The sequence below is a fragment of the Berkeleyomyces rouxiae genome (genome assembly GCF_048999995.1).
Source record: "Berkeleyomyces rouxiae strain 22BRR77 chromosome Unknown BrBRR77_ptg000009l, whole genome shotgun sequence".
Taxonomy (NCBI): Eukaryota; Fungi; Ascomycota; class Sordariomycetes; order Microascales; family Ceratocystidaceae; genus Berkeleyomyces; species Berkeleyomyces rouxiae.
This window is the reverse complement of record NW_027396499.1, coordinates 944221-957694: the sequence shown is the minus strand read 5'-3', so window position 1 is coordinate 957694 and position 13474 is coordinate 944221. Positions and strand designations below refer to the sequence as shown.

At 49.2% G+C, this 13474-nt stretch overlaps 3 protein-coding genes across 3 annotated transcripts; 2 read left to right on the top strand and 1 right to left on the bottom strand.

Annotated features, from left to right (window-relative positions):
• Positions 1–913: 913 nt before the first annotated feature.
• On the bottom strand, positions 914–1618 carry BROUX77_006852 (uncharacterized protein; the record flags this gene model as incomplete). The annotated part of the gene is made up of 1 exon (XM_073751882.1): positions 914–1618. The coding sequence occupies one exon, from the start codon at positions 1616–1618 to the stop codon at positions 914–916; it is 705 nt and encodes a 234-aa protein (XP_073602999.1).
• Positions 1619–10295: 8677 nt separating this feature from the next.
• BROUX77_006851 (uncharacterized protein) lies at positions 10296–11000 on the top strand (the record flags this gene model as incomplete). Its single annotated transcript, XM_073751881.1, has 1 exon — positions 10296–11000. The coding sequence occupies one exon, from the start codon at positions 10296–10298 to the stop codon at positions 10998–11000; it is 705 nt and encodes a 234-aa protein (XP_073602998.1).
• Positions 11001–12106: 1106 nt separating this feature from the next.
• On the top strand, positions 12107–13345 carry BROUX77_006850 (uncharacterized protein; the record flags this gene model as incomplete). Its single annotated transcript, XM_073751880.1, has 2 exons — positions 12107–12837; positions 12904–13345. 2 exons carry the CDS (start codon positions 12107–12109, stop codon positions 13343–13345), a joined length of 1173 nt encoding a protein of 390 aa, XP_073602997.1.
• Between the last annotated feature and the right edge of the window lie 129 nt (positions 13346–13474).

The window sequence follows — 13474 nt, the reverse complement described above, 5'->3', positions numbered from 1 at the left end:
TCCAAAGACTGCTCTCGCCCAACAACAAGAGATCAAGATATTATGAAAATGAAAATGAAAAAAAAAAAAAACACCAGTCAACACCGTGCACAAAAGAAAAACACAATATAAGGTCGGCTGATCCAGATAGCCCGGTGCTTGGTAAGAGTAGGGGGAACATAACCATTGTTCTATGCTCAAACATGAACAACGACCCCATTGGGTCTCCCCGGTTCAGATAGGCATAATGAACTACCCCCTTGCCCTGCATTCTTGCAAAAGCTCGGACCAAAAGGGGCCAGCCCCTTGAGAAAAGATTAAGAGTGGTAGTAGCAGTACCACATCATTGGATCATTCGTCTTCATGACCCGCCAGGTGATCTGCGACAGTGAGCAACCAGAATGAACAGCCCTTGTAGCTCGCTCTCCCTGTCCATGTGGGATTGTCGAAGCCAGTTTGCTGGTGTGCCAATTCGAAGGCCTGTAGAGAGCCGGGTGGAGGCTAGCATAGCCAGCCACATTGACTAGCATTTTGTGCTATTTTTAGGAGCGTCTATCAGGTTTGACAGGCGGTAACCAAAACTCAGAGCGATTCGCCAAAGAGAGCGAAAGAAAAACGAAGACATCGAAAAAGGAGAGGCGAAAGGGCTAGACAGGCTGAGATCTTGAGGATAGGCGTCCAAGAGCTAGAAAGCCTTCCAAAGTGAATAATCGGAAGTGGGAAAGCAAGTATTGAAACGAAAGGGCGACAAAGTGTAGTACATAATAAACCATATGTAAATTTTGAAAATCAAAGCAGTCGGTCATGGAAATCGTATCGGTAGTATTTGATTGGCCCGGACACTATTTGCTCGATGGCCTGGAACGCATCGAGTCACATAACGAGTCTAGGCAGCAAAGTCAAGAAGAGCTAAGTCTTGGAGGAGAAACATTATTCACTCCAGCTTCTTCCGCTTGCCTTTGGGCGCAGGCTTCATGCGAGGAGTATAAGTCACTGTTCTCGTAACCACCTCACGGATGTGTCTGACACTTTTTCGGGAAGGTTGCTTCCGAGAATCTCCTGCAGCGGCGGATCGAGACTTGAGTGCGGCAGTCAAAGGTAAATCCCAGTCGAACTTGATATTTGAGCGAGCACTGAAAGAAGCCGATATGGCACTCGTAGGCGAATCTGTTGGGTAGGGCGAGAGTGCAACTGATGGTGAGGGTGGAACTTTTAAGCTGGGGAATGAAGCACCATTGGCTGGAGCAGACATAGGAATACGTGCAAACGGACTTGGGGGGACTTGGGGGGCCGTCAGAGGCGTCTTAAGGCCCAGCTCCTTCTTTGTGCTGTTGCCCTCACCGGCAGCAGCTGCAATCGCTGCAGAGGCTGCGGCTTTACACGAGCAATCAGAGTGAGAGTTAGATGTCGATGGTGTGGTGTTTCCAGAAACCGAAGGCCGAGCAGTCATGGGCGAATTCAAAGACCACATTCGAAGATACTCGACATAGGCTGAGGGGGGGCTGATGGGAGTGCGACCACTATCATTCGCGGACAGTGGATTCGCAGATAGAGGGGAGGGGCCGGAGACTGAGAGAGGGAATTTGCTGTTGACGGGTGTTGAAAGCTGCGGCAGCTTCGGCTTACAAGTAGTGGCCATGGCTTCGAGTCGTCTATGTGGTGGTGTTGAAGAAGGCGGAGTAGTCGGTGGTAGTAAAAATGACTACTGTGCGCACTTAAGACCGGAAAGGCAAAGAGAAAGAAGTGAACAAAGACGTGCTTCCGGGTTAGACGAAAAAAAAATCGAGGGCCGACTCGCTTAAGTGTTGCTATTGATCAAGAGCCAAAGCAGGAAACAGGCAAGGTGGAAAGAGTGGGTACGTGACAGCAGCCAGTAGAAGCCGGCCGGTAGTAGTAGACAAGCGCGTAGAAAGACGATGTGTGCTAGTCCAAAGGAACGAAGGAAGCACTGTTTGAGAGACAAGCGTTGGTAGATGCAGAAGAAAGTGATGGTTACAGATGAGATGGGCAAATAGCAAACGTCCAAGTCTTTTCAGGAGCGATGCGCTGCTGCTTGGATTGAGCCTGGCCTGGGGTCTGGATGGTGTTCCGGGGGGTGTTTGGCGGCAAAGAGCAGGAGATGAAAGACTGTGACCGGGGAGGGGTGTGCGAACAGAAAGACTTGTTTTATGCAAAATGTTTCTTGTTCTTTGTAGAACGACTCGGATGAGCTGGCAAACAAGAGAAGTCGAAGAGGAGCAGAGCGGAGGTTTGATTTCTTGCGTGGTCTGGTATCGATCGAAGAGAAGGTTAGCTGCAAGTTCTACGGGAGAGCCAGGAGAATTAGTCGAGCTGCATCATGGTAAAAGGCAGAGCAATGAAACGGCGAGACGATTGGCAAGCAATAGATGCGGTGATGGGTAGAAGACTTGGTTGTAGAGGTGAGAAGAGCAAGATGAGAAGTCAAAAATGAGGGGCACCAGAAAACAAGACGCAGCAAGAACACCCCACAATCAATGGAAGCCGGTGGAAGTAGGAGATGAAAGGGAAGGCATGCGTCAATCAGAAACGGTAGGTACTCTTTCCATTCCAGCTCCGAATGACACTCTCCTCCTGCTTTTGACAATTCATCACATATTTTTTTTTTGCACTTGCCTGTTATTTTTGTCGCTTCAAGGGACCTGCCACGGATGGATTGTTGGGGGTGCAAATAAAAAGGCTTGGGCCAGGTTGCTCCTTCAGACTTGTCGTAGCCAATTAAAATGCCCAGGCAAACGCTTTGTGTCCACTTCTGTGGCAGTCGTAAGGTCTGTTAAGCCAATGGAGAAACAGGGCTCTGCGGGGGCGTGTTGCTGATTTACAGTGCTCCAGGCGCTAAAGTACAAGCTATGTGAACCTTTGAGCCAGTTGTGATGCTGCGTTTCGGTTTGTGAGAGTTGACGCAAAAGAGCTTGTTCTGCTGGATGGAGACAGGAAAATGTGAGCGATGCACGTTGGATCCATTATTCATCACCATGGTTGCACTGCTGTTGGTTGCGATGCTGCTGTCGCCTGGACCAACAGGCAGAAAGTCCGTATGCTGAAAGAGCCCGGCCAATCAGAGCACACTGACAGCGGCGCGGAGCCTTGCCCAAGCACGAAGCTGGATGACCAGTTGTCCGTCTTTGGAGGCTGGTGGAGTAGTGGATGATTGAGAGGGCATCGAGAACTTACCGGCGAAAAGACGGTGAGGCTATGTTGAAGTAGGAGCGGTGGAGGACGGTGGTCGGCTCTCCAGTCGGGATGCTCGCAAAGATGCCAGTCTTGAAAGATGGAACTATGTGAGCAAGAGCTGTACAATGATACTGCGTGCTAATGGGTAGAAGTATGAGAATGAGAAGCAGAGGGTAAAGTTGGGAGCCTGGAAGCTTTCGGGCAGTGTTGGAGTTCAAAGTGGAAAGTTGCGGTGGCCCGGCTGCATTTAAGTACATATCACTTCATATGTACATACATACATGCTTCATTCACCAACACTCATCGTGGGCCTTTCTTCATCGGCTGCTTGCATCCTCTCCGATGTCTCCAAAGCCTATGGCGAAGTCGAGATGAGTTTCCGTCGGCCAGACAATGCAGAAACCTGAGATACACGCGCCATCCCCCAGTCATCACCGGCATTGCGGCTTTCGACATTGGATAAGACAGACAGGTGGAAGCAGCAATACACGCGCGGCTACCCAGGATAAATGCTTTCCTGCCTTTTATTTACACTTCACTACGATGAATGTCTGGGATCTTGTTATTCGCCGGCATTGTTTGAATTGGCGTCTACTTGGCCGGCAGCTTGCTGCGCTTCATTTACCGCCGAGGTGCGCTCACGGCCCGGTGCAATAAGACAGGTTTGTGAGATCAAAACATAAAGGGCTGGGCTTCAATCTCACTCCCAAGCTCTTCAGTATATCTTCCAGTAAATCAGATTATGGTACATATCATCCAGACCGCAACTTTGTCAATAAAGTATCCATGTGGTTTCCAACTCATCTGTTTCTGGTGAATGTGAGGTCTATCAAGTAGGTCGTCCGGCTTTCAGGCCACGTGTCAGAACCTTATAGGTTCGTAATCCACCTAGCCTTTTCTCATGAGCTATTTGTAGTTTCAACAACACTATCTATTCATCAGGACAATAGTTCCATTTTCCTCGTAGTGTTTTTGTCTAGTCCGACCTTGTGTAACTTGGCGACATCTTTCTTGACGACATCTCAATGCTTGGTCTAAGTTTAGAGCGAGTGCTGATATCAATTTCATATCCACTGGTTCAGTTGCTCTTTCCACATTGTAGTTGGTTCTACAAAATGTATTCCAAAGGCTTCTGACTAGAATACAGAGAGTGCGCGTATACATATCAATCACTTCCCACCAGTATCTCCGAGTCATCATGGAGTGTTCATCTTGTTTTACTGGGGCGCTTGAGCACCGAAGCGCTTTTCTCAATATTCTTAGCTCTGGTTACAACGATTTTGCAATTCGGAGGTCATGGTCGGTGGTTGGTGGCTGGTGGTCAGTAGTGTGTACCTCGTTTTCAAAGTTCAGGCATTGATCCTGCCTATGGGATGTTCCAACTTTCGAGGAACTCGTTTCTATCCACGGAATTTAATGGCAACTGTAAGCCCCCTCAATATGAGGTTTGGACCATGAAGAGGCTTGACATACTTCATCTCACATAGTTTTTCGTGACTGGATATCTCTTTGAAAGTCCTATCCCCATCGGGTGGCCAACATTTGCTGAAGTTACTGGTGTTCAGGTACACCACTCTTTAAATTTGTAGCTGGTTACGCTAGGCGCGTAGCTACTCATCGATATTTCGTATAGCCGCTCAGTTATAAGCACATAGGTAGACTCATAGTATCGAGTCATCCCTCCCTCTCACATGACCGCCTGGCATCGTCATCGCCTGAGATGCATATCGCTTGTACATATCTATTTATCCAACATTGCTTCAATGAACATTAGGACATGGTTTCCTTGATATCTAATCTATTTCTTCTCATCCGATTGCTCCAGTACATAATTGTGTATGTGGAAAACAACATTTCACATTGCCATTCTACAATCTGAATAAAGCTGCACGGTCAAGATACTCTTCTATCCCAGCTCCAGATAGCGTCGTCTCTGCCGCAAGTGTTGCCACATGTTATAGACTGTTTAGTTATCTTTCCATCAACTCAGTACTTATACGAATATATTTAACTCTGTTGGCGACATCCCACACCTTAGCTCCGTGACACAAGAATCCGATGGCTTCCTTGGCCATCGGACGAACCCTAGTATCACGCAACATTCCCAATACAGTTCTTCAACAGGGTTAATAGTACTGTCTGCCACTGCTGACAAGTGAGAAAGAAAATAGCCGAGCAAGCCGGGTAAACAAAGGCACGGACTCGATTGGACGAGCGGGGAGGCAGATTGAAGGAGATGGACAATAGGATCGCATGACAGGCCAGCGTCAAAGCAAGTAGTTCCACAACCTCAGGCTTCTTTTTTGTTCAAGGGTACCAGGAATACCTCGGCTGGCTCCAAGTTAACTTGTGCAATCAATAACTACACAGTACTAATACTGCTAGAGTCTGACAGGAAGACAGAAAGAGAATCGGTGCACATTCTGAGGCACGGAAACCTCTTGCATCTATGCAAGAAGGAAGTCTCTCCACCAATCACAACCCGGTATCTAGCCGCAGAAATAATAAAAGATGGCTATTGAAACGGCCAGAGGGCCTCAGAGCCAAACGAAAGCAGAAAAGTGAAGAGATGCATGGACAGAGACAACAGGCGGAGTGAAGATGAGCAGACTGTCATATGTCGCGATTTCTTTCTTTTTTGGTTTTGGTCATGCTGTAACTACTGCTGGTTGGCTCCTTGAGCAGTGTGAGGTTGTTCAATAGATAGTACACGAACACAAGTGTACCTGTGCTTTGTCAAGGTTCGTGTTGTGTCATGACTCTGTAGCCCCGCTTTCGACATTGTTTTTTTCTTCGCTTCAGTTTTGGGAGGCATTGGCATTGCTTTGTATGCTACCATTATACCCAACCATACATGCACACACATCATGACTTATTAATTTTGTGATGTTACTATTTTGCATTTGACTTCAATTGGCGCGCTCCTCTCCAGTTGCCTCTGCCATCCAGCCAATCACAGTTCTCCATTAGAGCGGGGCTAGGTAGCAGGCAGCCAATGGCCATGTCGACAGCTGGTTTTGAGTGGGTCTATCAGGACCAATGAAGGTTGGTCCAGACCCTAAGGTTGACTGAGTTGCAGCATGGCATGTTGTGTCCTGCGCATAGCCAGTCCCTTTTTCTTTCTTTTCCTTCCCTGACCGAGTCCAGACCTGTGTGACTGTGGAATCTGCACCGTGTGTCAATTTGCTTGATCGAGTATCCCGTGCCGAAGATGGTGGGTCGGTAAGATTCTGGGTGGTGAAGAAAGGACCAGAGTCGCAGCGTCGAATTTGCCACACATTGTCGATGTTGTAGGGCTCCAGAACCTTGCACATAATTGACAAAGTGCTATTGCGGAAACAACAAAGCAGAGAGGACGGCACAGAGCCAGGTTGACGTCATTACTCAGTCAAGATGTTGCGGACGGGCGCACATATTGGGAGGAGGGCTGCATCTAGTCGGGCTGAGTTGGCAGCACGAAAGACGAACCCTTGACGAATCTGCCCAAAAGACATGCAGGGCGGGTCAGACTAACACAGGGTTCTTGGGAGAGTACCCACTAAATTTAGAAGATGTTTACTGGCACGTAGTTGACCACAGCCCGATTCGGAGATGCAGAGAGCCAGCCATATTACATGAATGGCTGGATGCTGGCCCTCTGTCCGTGGTGGACTCTTTCGTGGTGCCTGCAGAAAGAAAATCAACACAGAGGTTGCAAGTCTTGTGCCGATATTTGAAAGAGTGCGTGCGTAGGGACGTGCATAATGTCTCTCGGCAGGAAAACTTTACGCATATGAATGCTATGGAAGAGAAGAGGGAGCGGGATTTTCATGTTTTGCGAGATCAACAGAAAGTCGTGACACGGCATGAGAAAAAGAGCATAGAGAAGAAAAGACCAAGAAGAAACTTAGAGAAAAAAAAAAAGGAAATTAGAAAAGCAATGCAAAAAAGAAAGCTCAAAGTGAAGGAAAATAGGGCTTGTCATACACGGTCAAGAATCGGAAGTTGCCTCCAGCCGACAGGCAGACTGATGCAGACAGAACAGGGAACATCTGGGGCCCTCTTTCCCCCAGAACGCGACTGTCTGAAGTCGTGCTATGCAATCAGGGCACTGTGTGCTAGTACCCCAAGAAACAGTGTGTATTTGATATACACGGTGCTTAATACCCGTAAAGTAACAGTGTGTAAAAGTTTCCTTACGGCCATTACAGTGCGTCGACAGTGTTCACCCGATAAGTCGCCGGACTTTGCACCAAATGCCCATATAGCTATGACCTCCCCCCCGCCTCCCAAGCCCTCAAATCATCTTGTCGCATTCTCGTCCTCCATCTTTTGCTTGTCTTTTTCCCCCTCAACAACCAATCAATCTATCCCATTCGCAAGGGGACAGCCAGAGCATTAAAACAGAGCCAAAAAGCGATTATCGCCAGCGAATCAAACTCTTTGGTACGTTATACCGCTTTATTTTTTTTTTCTTAATCTGGTCTCGTTTCTGTTTTATCGTTATCACCATCCTGTTTCCCTGGTTTTTATTTGCTGCAGCCTTTCGCTGTCCTATCACGTTGCAGGACACGAAGAGGACCACAGTGACTCTTTGGTGCAGCCATCGCCATCGCCGTTATCACCAGTGCCATCGACATCGACATCGTCGTCGGAGCTGCTCGAAGTGCCTGGTCTCCTAGTAGGAGCGGCGTTTGATTTTCCGGCGAGCCGGCAGCGCGAGACGCATTCACGTACGGCCATGCCGGAGATGGTCGTGATGGCTCGGCCAAGCTGGCTCATCGGCCTTGTCGCTGCTGTCACCGTTGTTGGACGCCACTTGCTGCCATCGCGATGTCTGGTCTGCTCTTTCTTTAGTTGTGCTCTGAAAAGAGAAAAACACAAGTCACCCCGCTTCAGTGTCGCTTCATGCTCATGCGAAGTCTCCCAGCATGAATCGTCACGAAAGAAAAAAAAGCCTGCGTGTTTGATGTAGGATTCAGCGCGTCTTTTTTTTTTCCTTCTCTGCTTCTTCCTGTGTTTCTTATTCCCTGCAGCGCAAGTAGGCTTCTCCCTCTGCCCTGTCTCGTCCTCTGTCTTGACAGCGCGTCCGTGACCTTTGATTCGACGATTTCGTTGCTCTTATTTCCCCTTCCCCTCTGCTTCTGCAACCACTGTACGCACATCCACTCTAAAATGCCCAGGGTCTATCCAGGCTGAGAGTGCCCGCCAGCCGACAGCAACAAACGCAGGCAGATAACGCATCTTGATTGGTGGCCAGTGGCCTGTCGCTCTTGGTGTCTTGTTCTTGAGTTCGTTTCGTTTCGTCTGGTCTTGTTTTGAGTGCCTGTTGACAATAATCTATTCCCCTCGGACAATGTCTGTTCCCTCCCTGTAGTTTTATTCCCATGTACTGCCGCTTTTTCTTCTATTATTTGTTGTCAATATCACGATCCCCAATCCACTGCTATTGTCTTGTATCTAAATTTTTCTCGTCTGCGACTGGTTTGCCATAACGACGCGACTGACCCAGAGTCTAGCACATCCAGTTTTCTCATCACCAACTTCAGACCATCAACTCCGCCTGCCTTGTCGCTGGTATAGTTATCACCTACAAACATGTAAGTTGCATATTTACCGCTGTCTTCTTCCCCTCTCTTTACAAGGCCAGAGACTGCCACGCTCCTCATTCACAAAGTTTGTGATTATGACGGGTCGTCCCCCTTTCAGACGTCTGACGAGGCGACCTCACCTCCTTCAACAATTCAAGACACCATCCAGAAAGGAACTCTCTACCATGAAGCAGCTCTGTTGCTCTGTACGCATATCTCTTGGCAACGGATACCTACATCAGAATGAGCAGTAGGATAAGCCCTAGTCCCTGTCCGAATACCCCAAGGTATATATCAAAGAAGTCTTTTGACTTATTCTCGAGTATTTGGTGCTAGTATGCGTGCATACTCAAACGCACATCATCCATTCAAACGTGGACGCGAAAAAAGGGTCTAGCTGGCGACGAGATGGCATGACAAAGTCGCGCCTCCTTGTTTGCCTGCTTTACCCCCAGTATTTCTGTACTTTCGCCCGTCTTTGCTTTTCTCGCTCATGCGGCAACCCTGCTTAATTTAGCTTTCATTTCCCGAGCTACCACTCCATTGTCAACTTCCAAGTCGGATCATGTGAATGATGTTGCCCAATGCATCACATTTCACCTTTGACCTGAGGCTAGTCTTGAGCTCGGCTTTCAGGATTGCTGTTGCTCACAAAATAGCGTGTGCGTGGAGAGAAGAGCCTGCCGGGCATCTTGGGACCATGTGACCCTCATCAGGCGTCCATTAGCATGGAATGCTTGTTGATAGCCTCCCGTTTCCATATGAGAGGCTGCCTTCAGTACCTGTTTTGCCCATAAAGACATCCGGGTATTCCCTATATCCTGCTTGTCTTGGGCTTGCAGGTCCTTCCTGCGCGCTACTTTCAAGTACGGAGTCTTCGAAGAAGCGACGAGCTTCTATCTCACATTTGTTGGGTAGTGACTTTACCTTACGTCTACATGAATTTCGCCTTGCTTTCTTTTTCCCCACTGCTCTCCCCACTGCTCTCCATGTCCATTGGATGCATGATGGCAATTTCTCTATTGTCGCACAGGACTCGACCGTCTGTTACATTTGCTGTATTTTCCTTTTCTTCCCCCTTCTCACCTACTCTATTCCATTTGCTTGGTTCAAGTGAAGCTTCCCTTGGTTCACCTTTTTCATTTTTTTTTTTCATCACCTCATACTGCCATCACTCCCGACTTTTCTATTACGACTTCACTATTTTTCTTTGAATCATTACCTTTCACTACTGTGGCATATATCCAAACATTCATTCTAACTTTGTGGTCTTCTCAGCCTTTTCCATTACTTGAGGTTTGCAACTTGGAGCAACAAAAAACTTGAAATCTCTCGCTAGGAAAGCCGTGTACAGAGAGATTTTTCTTTCTTTCTGTTGAGTCAGAAACTAAAAAAAAAGGGTGTTTGAGTATCTTGATTGGCTCTGATTTGGTATCTGATTTGGGCTACCAAGGTTGTCTTGTCTCTTGCGACTGATCTCTTATTGGCCCCTCAACGACTTGGTCTCAGTCGGCCACAGCTTTTTTCATCGACAACCCACATTCCACAGTCACCATGTACTCCTCGTCACAGTACGGCGTTCCCCAGCAAGCCATGCATTATGGCATGCCACAAATACAAGCTGCTGCCATGGCTGCGACAGCGGCTGCTTCAGGGACCGGCTACGAGTATCTGAACAATGCAGCCCTCACTCAACAACGCTCCCCCAAAGACAAGCGCGATCCCCGCTCGCCCGATCAACGTCGGCTCAGCCAAGTCAGCAGCCCGACATCTGCTGCTGTTACTGCCGCTGCTATGTTGAATCATGTTACCAGAGCTACTGGCAACGTGCCAAATGTAGTAACAGCTACAGCGCCACCGATGGAAGCTGTCGAACCTCCTGTCGCTGCCGCCGAAGAAACGCCTCTCTACGTCAACGCCAAGCAATTCCACCGTATTCTCAAACGCCGTGTAGCCAGACAAAAGCTAGAGGAGCAGCTACGGCTCACCAACAAAGCCCGAAAGCCTTACCTTCACGAGTCACGACACAACCATGCCATGCGCCGCCCCCGGGGTCCTGGTGGTCGTTTCTTGACTGCCGAAGAGGTAGCAGCGCTAGAGAAACCCAAGAATGAAGAGTCGCCTACCGATGGGTCATCTAACGATGGCGCCAAAACAGATGCCGTGGTATCTGCTACTTCTTCTGCTGCAAAGCGCAAGGCACCGGAATCTCCTACTTCGACTGCTAAGAAGGCGAAGACAGACGAGCAGAATATTTAAGTGCCATAGCAGAGAGAGAGACAAGGTACACTTGGCGTGTTTGCCGTCTGATCGATTTTGGTACGGCTTCCAGTTTCCAAGCCTCAACTCAACATATTGTCAGGGCGCACGCAAGTTGTTGGATGTATCCAACTAACCAGGCTTCTTTTGTCCCCCAATTATTGTTATGCTCCATTATTTCCTTTTCTTTTGTCCTTTTGGCTCGAGGTTTCTTCTTTTTTTTCTTTACTGGTTGTTACTTGATCCCCCTTTTGCGTGCGCTGCTATTTTCATTTGATTTTTCTTCATGCCACCCTCCATGTTTCGCTTGGTGGGCTCTTTGATATTCATCTCCAAGAAATGACAGAGGGGAAAAATATAGGTTAACATTTGGTGTTGGGACTTTTGTCCATTGAAGATGCCCCTCAGAATCCTGAAGCTTTTCTTTTATCGTCATGTTTTTATCACCACTGCTTCGGACTATGATGTTCACTACAGTCTCATGAGTTCTTTGGTTTTTCTTTTCTCCCTACCAGTCAGATGTTCTCCTATGGATGTTATCTGTGTTTTCAGATACGTTGTCTGATGTGCAGTATACAGGAAACCTGATATAGCTGATTTCTTATGCATGTCGATGATTTTCCTACATGATGTTTCCTTTTTGTTCGTTACTCTCGTTGGGAGGGGTCTTTTGTATGTACGAGGACGTGATTTTGTTCTGTCTGGTTACTAGCTAGCTATCTATACATGTATATGTATGTAAATGAATTGCAGTACTACATGCATTGTCAACTAAGTACAAACATGAAGGCGAACCTCAGGTTGTGTCGATGTTAGCAAGGCACGCAGACAACATGTCAGAGCTCTCTTTAAATTGCCACCAATTTATCTGAAAGGCTGTGGGGTAAGCCTCTCCAACCAAGGCGGTGAGCAAGGATAATGCTTGCTCATCTGGCCCGTCCGTAGTTGTTCCTCGGCTCTGAGGTTCGCAACGACGCATTTAATGGCGAGCAAGTCACAAGCCGGACGGTAAGTGAACTATTGTTTTTGAGACCGCGAACCAAGGCCCAGCAGCCATATACTTGCGAAAACTACCGTAACCTTCGCCCTCCGCTTCTCTGACCAGCATGGCCTCCTCGGTCCGCCAGCCTATCGACGAAGTCGCTCTCGCGCGCTATCTTGCGACCGCCGCACCCACGATCCCGCAGCCCTTCACCATCAAGCAATTTGGCTTTGGCCAGAGCAACCCGACGTACCAGCTGACATCGCGCTCGGTGGCCGGTGTAGAGCAGCACCATGTGCTGCGCAAGAAGCCGCCGGGCGCACTCGTCTCCAAGACGGCGCACAAGGTGGAACGAGAGCACCGGGTGCTCAGCGCGCTGCGTGAAACAGCGGGCGTGCCGGTGCCACAGACTCTGTGCCTGTGCGACGACGCGGGTGTCATTGGGACGCCCTTTTACATCATGGAGTTTGTCAATGGCCGCATCTTTGAGAACTTTCTGATGCCCGGTGTCGCGGCAGCCGATCGCTCGGCCATGTGGCGCCATGCTGTCGGCGTGCTGGCGGCGCTACATGCCGTCGACTACAAGAGCATTGGCCTCGAAACGTTTGGCCGGCCTGCGGGATTTTTTGCACGCCAGGTTGCGACTTGGAAGGCCATCTGCGAGGCACAGCAGGTCGTGCGTGATGTCGAGACGGGAGAGCCTGTCGGCCAGCTGCCGTACATGGATGAGCTGCTGGCATTCTTTGGCGACCCGGCGAATCAGCCGCGGGATCAAGCAAGGCTGGTCCATGGAGACTTCAAGATTGATAATCTCGTGTTTGCGCATGATAAGCCAGAGGTGATTGGCGTGCTTGAGTAAGTATTCTTTTTTTCCGCGCCAACCAGCGTGTGTTCTGCGACCTCTCTCTAACGACAGTATAGCTGGGAAATGTCAACTATTGGCCACCCGCTCTCCGACCTCTGCAACCTCCTCACCAAGTTCATCCTCGCTAACAAGGCCGAAGTTGTTGCCGCTGCCGGCATCACCTTGACCGCCGTCGCCGCGCCATCCGGCAACCAGCTGGCCGTGTCAGACCCAAATTTTCTCCCTGGACGCACGCCGGGGCTGCCCTCACTCAATGACGTTGTATCGTGGTATGCGGCCAGCTCGGGCTACGACCCGCGCATCGGCAACGAGCTGGCGTACGGAATGGCCTTTACCATGTTCCGGTTGGCAGCCATCTGCCACGGTATTGCGGCGCGTTATGCTCTGCGCCAGGCGAGTAGTGCCATGGCCCAGCAGAATGGGTTGCAGATGGTCCCATTGGCGGAGTTCGCATGGGCGCTGGTGCTGGCGGCCAAGAAGCCGAAGCATAAGCTATGAGGCGGAGGAGAGGTGGTGAATTGGCGCAAGATGTACATGTGGAATCCAGACAGAACACACAATCTCCAAGTACAATATCACAGATGGCTATGGCACTGATCCTGTCACCAAAGGCAGATGCGACGGGTT